The 12,883-nt window shown below is 48.5% G+C and overlaps 2 protein-coding genes across 4 annotated transcripts in view; one reads left to right on the top strand and one right to left on the bottom strand.

The window, feature by feature from the left end:
- Window positions 1-469, top strand: part of SRPX2 (sushi repeat containing protein X-linked 2) — a 29,337-nt gene extending 28,868 nt beyond the window's left edge. For both annotated transcript variants that reach the window (XM_060249827.1, XM_060249826.1), the window contains one exon: window positions 58-469. In XM_060249827.1, coding sequence (XP_060105810.1) covers window positions 58-238 — 181 coding nt within the window. In that variant the 3' untranslated portion in view covers window positions 239-469. The remainder of the gene's footprint in view (window positions 1-57) is intronic.
- Window positions 470-2,537: 2,068 nt separating this feature from the next.
- Window positions 2,538-12,883, bottom strand: part of SYTL4 (synaptotagmin like 4) — a 32,492-nt gene continuing 22,146 nt past the window's right edge. For both annotated transcript variants that reach the window (XM_060249824.1, XM_060249825.1), the window contains exons 12-17: window positions 11,009-11,111; window positions 9,644-9,805; window positions 6,923-7,028; window positions 6,102-6,201; window positions 3,969-4,177; window positions 2,538-3,153 (exon numbers count right to left, since the gene is read on the bottom strand). In XM_060249824.1, the coding sequence (XP_060105807.1) occupies window positions 3,011-3,153; window positions 3,969-4,177; window positions 6,102-6,201; window positions 6,923-7,028; window positions 9,644-9,805; window positions 11,009-11,111 (823 nt within the window). In that variant the 3' untranslated portion in view covers window positions 2,538-3,010. The remainder of the gene's footprint in view (window positions 3,154-3,968; window positions 4,178-6,101; window positions 6,202-6,922; window positions 7,029-9,643; window positions 9,806-11,008; window positions 11,112-12,883) is intronic.

The following is a 12,883-nucleotide window of genomic DNA, read 5'->3' as shown; positions in this document are numbered from 1 at the left end:
ACGTTCTCTCTCGTGTGCAGCAAGACAGGTTGTTCAAGACCTTTCTTCTTTCTGCAGGCAGTTCCTGCACATCACCCGTTCCCGCTTCAACGTGGTGTTCGTCGACAAAGACGGTGTGGACCGCGACCGCTACATCCAGCCCGTTTCCCCTGAAGAGCTCTTTTCCTATGTCGATACCTACCTGCTGACCAGCCAGGAAGGGCTCCAGAGGGAGCAGAATAGGGACACGTGCAATTGACAGTAGCCACGCCACCTGCAAGGGCATCGACAGATCTCCGACTCCGTCAGCTGCTAAAGAATCAACTGGGCCTTTCCTTTTAAGCATTGTACTTGACTGCGGGGGAAAGAAGAATTGCCAACTTTGAACCTTCAGAAAGAGCGCAGGTAGTTTCTCCAGGGCTCTGTCACTACAACACAGATAGTTATGAAAACTGGGCTCCATTCACACAAACAGAGGCAAGACATCAAGATGACTTGTAGGGAATGCATGAGAGTGCACACCTGGCTCCTACACTGCTCACCCACTCTGCAAACTTTGGGAAGTCCAGGCCCTGACTCCTGGGCTCAAGAGGAGGAGAAGAGGCAGGCAGTAGCTTCACACATGAAGTATACATGCTCATCTAAAAGGTGTTCTCCCCCCCCCCCCCATAAGACCATTAAATCCAGATTACCAAACTGCACCACTGACCTTTTGTGCAAGGCAGATTCAGGTGGGTAGCCATGTTGGTCTAAAGCAACAGAACAAAGTCTGAGTCCAGTGGCAACTTTGAGACCAACAATTCTGGGTATAATGCTGGGCGTGCACGCTTTATGCAATGGTATGTATGCCCCACAAGGAGGATCCCAACCACAGAGGTCACTAGCTGATATCCAAAAAGTTCTGTTTTATCAGTCTCACTTTGCCCTTAGCCAGCAGAGGAAGCTGCATTCTGGTTCTGTTCATTGTATGAGTAGGAACACCTGCTGCTCTTTCCAGAGTATGCACTTTTGCTTCTGCCCAATTTTAGCTCCCTTAAAGCATACTGTTGAATTGCAACCAACCAGAGCTTTTTTTGCAGCAGGAACTCCTTTGCATATTAGGCCACACACCCCTGATGTAGCCAGTCCTCCAAGAGCTTACAGGGCGTTTTGTAAACACCCAGAGGACTGGTTACATCAGGGGTGTGTGGCCTAATATGCAAAGGAGTTCCTGCTACAAAAAAAGCCCTGCAACCAACGCATGGTGACCCTACGAAGTTCCTCTTCAGGAGGTTTTCAGGGCAAGAAATGGGCAGAGGTGGTTTTGCCGTTGCCTTCAGCTCCCTCGGCTCATTGAAAAAGTGATGAAAACTAACACAGAACTGTTGAAACGGATGCAGGGGCCTACAACTTTTTCTTAGCTGCATCACACAAAATGGTACAGTTACATATCCAGTCTAGACCAAATACAATTCTAGACCGTAACCCAGATCACCAAGAGGAGAGCCAGACTTTGAAGACAGAAGGCTCAGACTTCTTACCAATAAAGAAATGAAGCAATACTTTCAAACAGAAAAAACATGTCCTGTGACTTTTGTAAGAGGGAATGGGAGAGGTCATTTAAAAGAAGAAGGGTGATCCAGCTTCTTAGCTTGGGAGCAGGGAAGGAAAAGATCTTTTGCTGCCTATACCCCTAGGCTTTGCTGTGCATCACTACACCACAGCAACAATATGCTGAACAGCACACAGGAACATGAATCAGGGGAAAGTATGGAAATATATAATGTGAGGTTTCTGCAGTCTTCTGCCCTATTTATTTGGCAGGGGTCATTCCACCCAACAGTGTTAGAGTCCCACCAATTTGCAACTCTGGCTTTCTCCTCCTCTAAGCAAAGAAGATATTCCCGCCAGATGTGATTGCCTTCTCCAAATGTGCTGGGGAGAGAGGATATCAGGATAGGCGTCCACATGGGAAAGAGGGAGGAAGCAGGGGGAAATGTGCAGCACAGCTGGCTCTGGCTCAGCCAGGAAGCCCACCACACTGTTAAGATTGAAAAGCTTAGCCTTGTGCATACAATAGGACAGGCTTGGATCAACTTTAGACAGGGCTTTTTTTGAGCAGAAATGCACAGGAACACAGTTCCAGCTAGCTTGGCATCAGGGGGTGTGGCCTAATATGCAAATGAGTTCCTGCTGGGCTTTTTCTTCAAACAAAGCCTTGTGTAAAACAATGGTGACATCGGGGTGTGGCCTAATATGCAAAGATGTTCCTGCTGGGCTTTTTCTACAAAATAAAGCCCTGAATTAAATTACAAATGAAGAGAAGAACGACTAATTTGAACACTCTCCTCTGTTAAAACTCCCCACAAGATGCCAGAGGCTCCTTCCCCTTCCTAGCTTGGTTAGAGAGGGCACTTTCCACACTGCTACAACCCTCAAAGTGGATATTGTCGGTTTCAACTCACAGATCAATGGGGACTGTCTGCTGACTCCCCCAAACGCTGAAGTGCATCTTCTCTCCCTTTCTATCCACTTGATCTCACAAGGCTAACCGGCATTTGATTTCTGCAGCCTCCAGCTCATCTACTTGAACTTTATTTCAATTACCCCAGCCCAGCACTTAAAACAAATGACATTAAGCAGGAACAGATGGAGAAAGCAGGCTGCCCTTGAAGCCTTTACAAAAAAGGAAACAGACACAGGGCAGAGGAAGAGGAGAAAGAAAAAGAGAACATGGAAAACAAGTTAAGAGGCACTTGAGGTTCCACCCACTCCCAGGAAAAGGTCTCCATAGCATCCACAGGGAGCCTGCAAGGAATCCTGTTCCAACCGAGTTTCAAAACAAGACCCATCCAATACAGCAGGCTGCCAAGAACCACCCTTCAGAAAGAGCTGGCTTCAAGGGCCACTGCAAAATTCCCTTTATTGCTACACACTCTGAGGCAGGAAGTCTTGCTCCGGCTTCCCTTTAAGAGAGCTGTTCTCCAGCAAAACAGCAGCCTTGATTCTCCTCGGCCTCTCATTTTCAGTCCCCGGTCAGGCAAGAATGAGGTTAGGGCTTCGGCCTAGCCATGGTCGAGCGGAGAGGAAGCGTGCCTTCCGCCCAGGACCCCGGGTACTTGCGCATCTTCTGCCACAGGCTGATCTCCTCACCCGTAGAGTCCATCCAATCCACCATGTGGCCATTGCTCATTCCTAAAACAGAGCAAAACAATGAGAGAGGAAGTTAAGCCAGCAGCTATGGACGTCACTAGGGCATGGGGTAGAACCCATTCATGCCCCAACAGGTCCTAGGGTCAAATCCTCGTCCTCTCCAGTGAAATGGATCTCAGATTGCTGGGAAAGACCCTCACCTTAGATAATACCGAGCTAGACAGACCAACAGGTGGAAGAAGATGATACTGGATTTATACCCCACCCTATGAATCTCTAGAATCTCAGAGCAGCTTACAATCTCCTAACCTTCCCCCCCTGCCCACAACAGACACCCTGTGATGTAGGTGGGGCTGAGAGAGCTCTCACAGCAGCTGCCCTTTCAAGGCCAACTCTTGCAAGAGCTATGGCTAACCCAAGGCCATTCCAGCAGCTGCAAGTGGAGGAGTGGGGAATCAAACTTGGTTCTCCTGGATAAGAGTCCACCCACTTAAACACTACACCAAACTGGCTCTCAGGTAGACCTCAAGAACAATGTGCTCCCTTAAGGAGACCCTCCCACCATGCCAAATAAGTAAAAGAGCTAGATTTATAGCCCACCATTCACTCAGTGTCTCAGAACAGCTTACAGTCTCCTTTCCTTCCTCTTTCCAGAACAGATACCTTGTGAGGTAGGTGGGGCTGACAGAGCTCTGAGAGAACTGGTCTCGAGAGAACAGCTCTTTCAAGAACTGTGATTGGCCCAAGGTCACCCAGTAGCTGCATGTGGAGGAGTAGGGAATCAAACCCAGTTCTCCCTGACTAGAGTCTGCATTCTCAACCACTAACACCAAACTGGGTCTCAGCAGCTTCCTCACCATTTCCAACCCCCAGCCGGACTCCTCCCAGGAAGTCGTTGCTGGACAAGGGCTCTCGGTCCCAGACGGTAAGCTCCAGACAGATGTGGGGCAGTTCTTCCGCAGTGACATTGTTGTAGACGAATGTATGGTTGTAGTGGGGATTTAGGCTCTTCTTTACAACTGGTGTTTTCCTTTTGGTGGTCCTGTTCCGCAGAGGAAGCAAGTACCTGCAGACAAGAGGCTTATTTCTTTATGGCATTCAACACACCTTGGGTGGCAAGACCATCAAGGCAGCTTGCCACCCAAGTGTCACATACAAATTGTATCAATTAAAGCAACAAATAGCCTGAATGCCCACAAGTACAACAGAACCGGCAGCTGCGAAGGAGATGGGCAATAGAATTGCACAGGGAGTGTTGTCCGCTGAGTGCTCAAGGAAGGCTTTGACTGGTTCAACCAATCTGTACTTTAACCTTAAAAAGGTTAAGGTTAAACTTTAACCTTCAAAAGGTAGTCATGAGGAGGACCCCAATTTGTATCAAGGCTATACAACAAGAGTCGGGGTGTCAATCCTTTTCTTTCCAAGACATTTCCCCTGGTGGAAAGTTGCTATTAGGGAAAGTTGCTGTTAGGGAAACAGACAGGTACATCACATGTTTTTCCTGTTTCTCAGCACCACCAGGGTGAGAAGTAGCTGGGGAATAGCGGGTGACTTGCACTGGGGAAGTGGTATCTGCAAAAGGGTTAAACAGCCTCCAGACCATCTCACAGCCCACTCCAAAATTCAGGCTCTTTGCAGCTGCTTTTTAAGGTTTAAAATACAAGTCACAACATCAGCTATGGACCTCCAGTGTGAACATGTAATTTGACCCTTGCTGGGTATCGAAAAGGTATCAGGTGCTTATCTTTGGGGAGGGATGAGAGCAAAGGCATCCCTGTCTTCAGAGGCCACACACCTAACCTTGAAACTATACTGGACCCCAGGTATCTATCACTGGAGCTCCTCTCGAAAAGCAGCTATAGGAGGCAGCATTAACTCCTCCCCCAGGTACAGTTCCTGTATCAAAGTGGGCCCACCCAGGCTGCTTTTACCCAAGCTGGGAGAGAAAAGACAACCAAGTCCCCATGTCATGCCTTTCTTTTTTTCCCCCCACCTATGAAGGCTAAAAGCGTGAGAGAAGAATGCTGGGGCATGCCTGATCTGGGAAAACAGCACTAAGAACAGAGATGTACACCCCTTCCCCTCGTTTCCCCTTGACACTAATGCACACATGAGATCATGAAACTTCAGGGTCAAACTGCCAGATGTGCTGGCAGCTGCATTAAAAAAATTGCTTGGGAGTATTCTTTTTAAGAAGCAGGCATGTGGGGCCCAGATTGTGGTCCTTCTGGCTTGCTTTTTACAAGATAACACACAGCCAACATGTTGTGGACACAGCCAGAGCGTGGGAGTAGGCAATGTAGCCAGCTCCCTGGGAAGCCACCTGGGCTTAAGGTGCGCCATTAGGTGCCCCTTCCCCACTTGCCGCCCATGCCTCACTGCTCCTTCTGCCAGCCTGAGACCCAGACAGACAGAAGAGACGGTGCGGCCTCGCTCCGAGGCTGCCTTCCCTGTGAGGAAAGGCAGCCTCAGAGTGAGACAAAGGAGCACCACCACCTCGCTCGCCCACGCGAGACCCAGGCGGACAAACGAGGGGATGTGGCCCTGATCAAGGCCTCCTCCCCTGCTCAAGGCTGCTCAAAGAGGCAGACGAAAGAGGCAGCACTGACTCCTCCTCACAATTTAAATACTCCCGCCGATCAGCCAATTCTTCCGCTTCTCTGCCTAGCAGGGAGGAGGCAGAAGCAGCTCACCTCCCCTCCATTTAAAGACCCCCCCATGGGGGGCAGGGAGGGGGGCGCAGGTGAGGCAGCAGTCTGGGGCAGCAAAAACCCCAACGTCCCTGATTGCGTAGTGTAATCTTCACTCAAGAATGCAAGACAAGCAACGCAATGCAAGGGAAGCGGTCCAATGCCCCCAACCTTTGCCTCCTTCCCACCAAGCCAAATCAGTGCTCCATCTGGACAGGGGAAACACCAGCTCAAACGGTCGCTGCCTCCAGCTCCATTTCCTTTCCTCATCCAGTTACAAAAAGGCTCCCATTCACTCACCCTTTGACAAAGCTGTCAGACGTCCCCCCAGATTTGACTGCTGTCAAGTTCTTGGCCTCTTTGATCCAGACCTGAAGTTCCCCACCTTCTTCCCTTTTGCCTACAAGAGACACGGGTGGTAAGACGAACGACACCAGGTTGATACAAATGTCAAGTCCTGTGCGGTTATCCCCCAGTTCACCTCTTCGCTGTAAATCAAATTAGGCTTTTATTGGAAATGGTAGACATGGTCACAGCAAAGAAGGACTTTTGCCAAAACTGGTTGACACTGAACAGATCACACCTTAACAGGTAGCCAAAAGCCATTAATTATGCAGTGCAAATGGGCATGTGAATTCTGGCAGGAAGCTATTCAAAGGCAGACACCTTATCCATCCCTCCTCACAGTTCACAGACTCTTCTCCAAAGCAAAAGTTACTTCAGTCTGCAGCTAACTGGCAACCTTCATCCCTCACAGAATATGCAGCTGAGGCAGAACGGTTATTTGTGAACAGTTACTAAAGTACAGATAAGCATTCAGGGATTAAACATGGAACCGTGTAGGCCCAGAGGCCTGCACAATTATGGCAAGGCACAGTTCTTCACAACAAAAGCATGCCACAAGCTTCCTTTAACCATGCAACCAGGCACCTGAAATTTGAGAACTCCAAGAACCTTGGCTTTTTAAAAAAAAATCAAACAGCAAAATCAAGTTTCTAAATCCCACAGGAAAAAACATAAATGATCAGGCAGTGCCTGACGAGAGACCAGAAAGTTGTCATCTACCTGGCTCACGTTGCAGTTGGGGGAAAAGCTGCTGCTTGAGTGTCCTGAATCCTTACCTTTTCTTCCATTCCCTGCACTGGCATGCTTAACAGGTGGGATGTATTTTAAGGAAACCACTAGCTCGCCTTTATCGTGAGAGGAGGCAGTTGAGTCAAAACCATCCTAGAAGAGAAAAAGACAATCCAATATGTGGAAATAAGCTCTGCTTTTTGTGAGTTGGAGACCCATGCAACTACCTTAATTTTTGCAGCACTGATTGATGCGGGGGGGGGGGGGGCAGATTTTTTTTTTTAAGTCCAGAAAGGTAACTGGAAGAGAAGATTGATCCAAGACAATGCAGAGCAGGGGGCATAGCATTATATATAGTTTGGAGGAGAGGTGTCTAAATTGGTTGCAAAAAGGTGGAAGAAAGATTTCAAGAAAGGGAGCCGCATTATCGGCGGAGGGCGATTCCAAAAAGCAGGACTGGGAGGGCAGAGATTTAAGTGAAAGGAAGATTCAATGGAAAGGAATTAAAGACACAGGAGCAAGCTCCAATTTTTAGCCGTAAGAGCAACTGAAAGTCTGCTGCATTTTCATCCCACCCTTTCTCCTCAGATCTCAGACCCAAACAACATGCTGCATTTTTTTTTTTATCCTATAAGGTCTAGGTTGCATCAACCTGACTTTGGCAGTCAAGACTTCAGGGATGTTTTCCAAGCACCGAAGGGGCCTGATTTGGATCATAACTGGTGCAGGGGAGGAAGGAGTTGCAATTCCTGACCCGAAATTGCCCCGGGGTGCGTGTCAGATACATGTAGCTTATCAGTACAATGTCAGAATCAAAGTCAGATCAGGGGAACCCAGAACCTACGCTATATGGTGTTGTAACAAGTAGTATGGCTCATAGAATGGTTCTCCCTCCCCCCCCCGCCTTTTATCCTTACAACTCTCCTACAAGGTAGGCTCAATTAAGAGTGTGCTTGGCCCACTGTCCCCCAATGAAATTGATGTCTGAGAGGGGAGAGGAACCTGCATCTCTCGGGTGTCCTAGTGTGGCCTTCCTCACTACACAACACTGATTTCTCCACCTCACAAACACCAAATAAGACGACAGAGCCATTCTGAAGTTTTACGGCCCTAATATTGGTGGTCATTCTTGAAAATAAAACATATGCAGGGGTGGAATTCTAGTAGGAGCTTCTATGCATATTAAGCCACAAACCCCGGTTGTAACCGATCCTCCAAGTGCTTACAAGGCTCTTTTTTGTAAGCTCTTGGAGAACTGGCTCTACCAGAGGGGGGTGGCCTAATATGCAAAGGAGCTCCTGCTAGAATTCCACCCCTGAGCGTATGTAACTGAAAAGAGGTAAGTCCATAGTTTGTCCTGTTATAACTTTTGCTATTCCTTTTTCCTTTGTGTTTTTATGTGCGTGTGCGTGAGAGTGTGCATGTGAGCACCTGGAAGCTATGGTGACCTCTAGCGACTGACCCCTACTAGGGTTCTGGAGGATATTCAGAGAGGTGGCTGAATAAAGCCTGCCCCTGCCTCCCAAGGAGGCCTCCCCTCCAAGTACTTGCCAGAGTCGACCCTGCTTAGCTTCTGAGATCTGACAAGATCGGGCTTGCCTGGGCTATCCCAGTCAGGGCAACTTTTGTTATTCTTGATACATGCTGCATATCAAGCAAAAAGAGAAGAAGAAGAAGATGATATTGGATTTATATCCCGCCCTCCACTCCGAAGAGTCTCAGAGCGGCTCACAATCTCCTTTCCCTTCCTCCCCCACAACAGACACCCTGTGAGGTGGGTGGGGCTGAGAGGCCTCTCACAGCAGCTGCCCTTTCAAGGACATATGAAGCTGCCTTATACTGAATCAGACCCTTGGTCCATCAAAATCAGTATTGTCTACTCAGATTGGCAGTGGCTCTCCAGGGTCTCAAGCTGAGGTTTTTCACACTTATTTGCCTGGACCCTTTTTTGGAGATGCCAGTGATTGAACCTGGGACCTTCTGCTTACCAAGCAGATGCTCTGCCACTGAGCCACCGTCGCTCCCCAAAAACCTCTGCCAGGGCTATGGCAGGTGCAAGTGGAGGAGTGGGGAATCAAACCCGGTTCTTCCAGATAAGAGTCTGCACACTTAACCACTACACCAAACAGGAAGAAACCATGCCTAGCACTGAAGACGTTGGTCGACATAAACCGCGACCGATGCATCTCCTGTTGACTCAAACGGTTCTTTCCAATCCGCCTTTCTAATGACAGCTCCGATTTGCCTAAGCTTCTCAGCATGAGCAGGATTTGTTAGCTCTCCCCATTTTGCTGTGCGCCAGTGCCACACCTTACTGAGGTATTCTGTGATTAAGGCGACATTTGCCGCTTTCCATATAGGTGCCATCAGGGCTTTTTCAGAGCAGGAACGCACAGGAACACAGTTCCAGCTGGCTTGGTGTCAGGGGGGTGTAGCCTAATATGCAAATGAGCTCCTGCTGGGCTTTTTCCTACCAAGAAAGCCCTATGCAAAACAATGGTGGTGTCAAGGGGTGTGGCCTAATATGTAAATAAGTTCCTGCTAGGCTTTTCCTACCAAAAAAGCCCTGGGTGCCATACATATTTTTGGCAGATAACTATCCACACTTGTTTCTTTACCGAGGCTGCAGCCAAAGACCCACATGATGACAGAGAGCTCGAAACCTCACGGCCAACTTCACTGCCATTTCCCTGGGGAACAGCACTCCACCCTTAAGAGGAACTAAGCTCCAGCGAGGTCAGAAAAGGGGCCACGGGTGGAGCACACACCTTGCCATGCAGCGGGAGACACTCCTCCAACTGGTTCTCGAAATTCCAGGAGGCCATCGGAACCTCCGCCTCTCCCAAGAACGTATTTCGACCAAAGCGATCGTGATGCCAGACAGAGAACTGCAGAGTCCGGGTCATCAGGAGAGATTTGTTGATCTCATACTAGGAAAAAAGAGAACAAAAAGAAGGCAAACCTTATTTATTTATTTATTTATTTGCATTTCTATCCCGCCCTCCCCTAAAGGGCTCAGGGCGGCTAACAACAGTTAAAATAACAGAGTGTTAAAATCAAAGTACAATAAAATCATTAAAACATTTCCACAGTTCATGCAATTTAAAATATGTAGTACGGTTCCAGGTTCACTCGCCAGGATCCAGATTGCGGGTTTAAATTCTTATTGAGCGCCTCATATAATGATATTATAAGATGTTATTTGGCACTCTGGATTTGTACTGGGATGGTTCAGGTGTCAATGTTGTGGGATTGTGGAACAGCAGTCGCCTCCCCGTTATTTGTTAAAACGCCAGGGAAGCCACCGAAGTAAATTTAGAAAATTGGGTTGCACCTTTTGTGCCTTCATGAGGAATGTACCTGCTTAATCAGATGCTAATGGAATTGTTCAATGCAAGCTGAGGAAAGTATCTTATCTAATTCCCATGATGACCCAACTGTGTGGATTAAGACACCCACACTATGGAACCACCCAGGAATAAGGCAATTGTTACTGCAGGAAAAAAATTAAAACCTAATAAAAAAAAGAAAAGGAGGAAGAAATTGGAGGCTAGGTCTCCTCACACACAATCACTGAAGCAACGATGTAGACATTGCAACTTTTTAAAAATGGCAACCAGAAAAAGGCATTGATGTTCTCTCAATTCATTGAAGATGGCCACAAGGCCTTGAGCAAACTAAGTATCACATTCTGTCCAAGGGAGGAAAGCCTCAGCATGTTGTTTGTGGTCGCCTAGCAACTCTCAAATGGCCACTGAGATCTTATAGCATGGTCCCATTAGATCTCTACTGCCATTATGGGGTTGCAAAGCAAGCAGGGGAAGAGGGAGAGAGAACAACTCTGGGGGGAGGCAATGTGCAAAGGGTGACCAGCACGTGGGAAATGGGTATTTACAGGAGGGTTTTTTGTAGCAGGAACTCCTTTGCATATTAGGCCATACACTCCTAACGTAGCCAATCCTCCAAGAGCTTACACGGCTCTCAATACAGGGCTTACTGTAAGCTCCAGGAGGATTGGCTACATCAGATTGGTGTGCCCTAATATGCAAAGGAGTTCCTGCTACAAAAGAAGCCCTGGGTATTTACTTGCCCCAGGTGTCCTCCTATGTCCCTCCTTGTAGCTGAGCCCTTACCTTTAGCATCTCGTTGTACAGGGGGTTGACAGTGCTCCGTTTGATGGTGGTCTTGCGCTTCCCTTGGCGGGATTTGTCTGGAAGAAGGTACGTCTTCACATACCTGAAGGAATCAAAGGGGCACATTTCACTCCACCTATCTGCAGCTGTGCAAATGAACACACCTACGCTGTCTGCACAGCCCCTTTTTAAGGGTGATGAGGTGCATGAGACAGGACGACCTGGAGTCAAGCAGTTATGTGCATTCATAAATATGCTGGGGGGGGGGATGTAGGTCTCCAATGAAGCCCTCAAACCATTTTCAGATGGTTTGCATTGGTGCGCTAAGCCAGTGAACCTGTAGTAGTATAGTTTTAATACGGTCAAAGACCAATCCGATAGAATATACATTCTAGATTTTAAGAAATACATTCAGAATAGAACATCTAAGTATGAAACAGTGAAGCTGGAGCGTTGCTTCAAAATGTAGCCAGCCTGCTATACAGTCACCATGACAACACAAAGCTCTCTTCTATCAAAAGCATCTGTGATAGGACTTGAGCACCCATCTGAATGCTAAGCCTGAACTTAACTTCTCCTTGGCTTGCAGCTGAGTGTCTCTAATAATCCCTTTAAATGAAAAGCACCCATATAAAATCAGAACGGCCCATCAGGCTCAACACTCTGTTAGAGACAGAAGCTAACTGGATATCCCTTGAAAGCCAACAAGCAGGGCAGAGAGGCAAAAGCTTCCCCTTTTGCTACCCCACCCCCCCGACATCAATATTCAAATGATTGCAACCTCTGAACATGGAGGTTCCGTTTATTCATCATGGCCAACAGCTACTGACAGACCTGCCCTCCCTGAATACATCCAAACCCCTTTTACCTAAACGAATACCAGCACTCCACCACCAGGGGGCAGCAGGGACTGAACACCTGCAGTGCAATACTCCCCCCCACCTCCCCCAAGGACAGAAACTCCAGGGTTGATCCCCAGCATTCAATAAGGGGAAAGCAGCCAAGGAGAAGAATAAAGGTGGTTTACAAACTAATATTTGTCTGTTCTGACATCAAGGTAAATGATAGCTCAGCTTCCTTGTAGAGGCTTTGGGGCCTAGTGTGAACTGGGCTGCCAACTTTGTGCCCACAGCTTCGAAACTCAACAGGCCCCTTCCTGTCAGAACAAGGGCCAAGCTGACCCCTTCCCAGTAAGCAGACATGCCCTACTGCTGCAGCTGTCCCCCGCCCCTCTGACACACTCACAGAAATGGAGCTGGAAGGGATCCCAAAGGTCATCTAGTCCAACCCTCCGCACAATGCAGAAAATTCACAACTACCTCCCATCGTGCCCCATTCTCCCCAGTGACCCCTGCTTTATGCCCAGAGGAAGGCAAAAAGCCCTGGAAGAAAACTCCTTCCTCACCCCAAAGTGTCAATCGGCATTACCCTGGGCAGGGGTCGTTTTGTAGAAAAACAGGTGGTGGAGCTCATTAGCATAACTCATTAGCACATGCCACACACACGCCAAAAGCAACCCGATGTGAGAAAGGAGAGTCCCGGGTGAGCGAGGCCTGCTTGGGCTGGCTAGAGATCCTGCCAACCCAAGCAGGCCTTGCCTGCCTGGGGCTCTCCTGGGCCTCTCCCCCCACAGTCAAAAGGCTGCCCAAAATCACAGAAGACGTGGAGAAAGGGCGGTATGGGCTTCTCCAGGGGTTAATGAGGGCTGCTGGGGGTGTGACAAAGCCCCTGGTGGCTGACTGGTTGCCTGCTCTCCTAATCCAGGGGTTGTTATGCAGCTGCACCTAACTATTCAATGGACAAGGTAGGTGAGGAGGAGGACGGGGAGCCCTCAGAAAGGTTCAGGAGCTGTGCTCCTGTGAGCTCCTGCTGAAT

This window comes from Heteronotia binoei, chromosome 11 (genome assembly GCF_032191835.1).
Source record: "Heteronotia binoei isolate CCM8104 ecotype False Entrance Well chromosome 11, APGP_CSIRO_Hbin_v1, whole genome shotgun sequence".
Lineage (NCBI taxonomy): Eukaryota > Metazoa > Chordata > Lepidosauria > Squamata > Gekkonidae > Heteronotia > Heteronotia binoei.
This window is presented reverse-complemented; position numbering and strand designations above follow the sequence as displayed.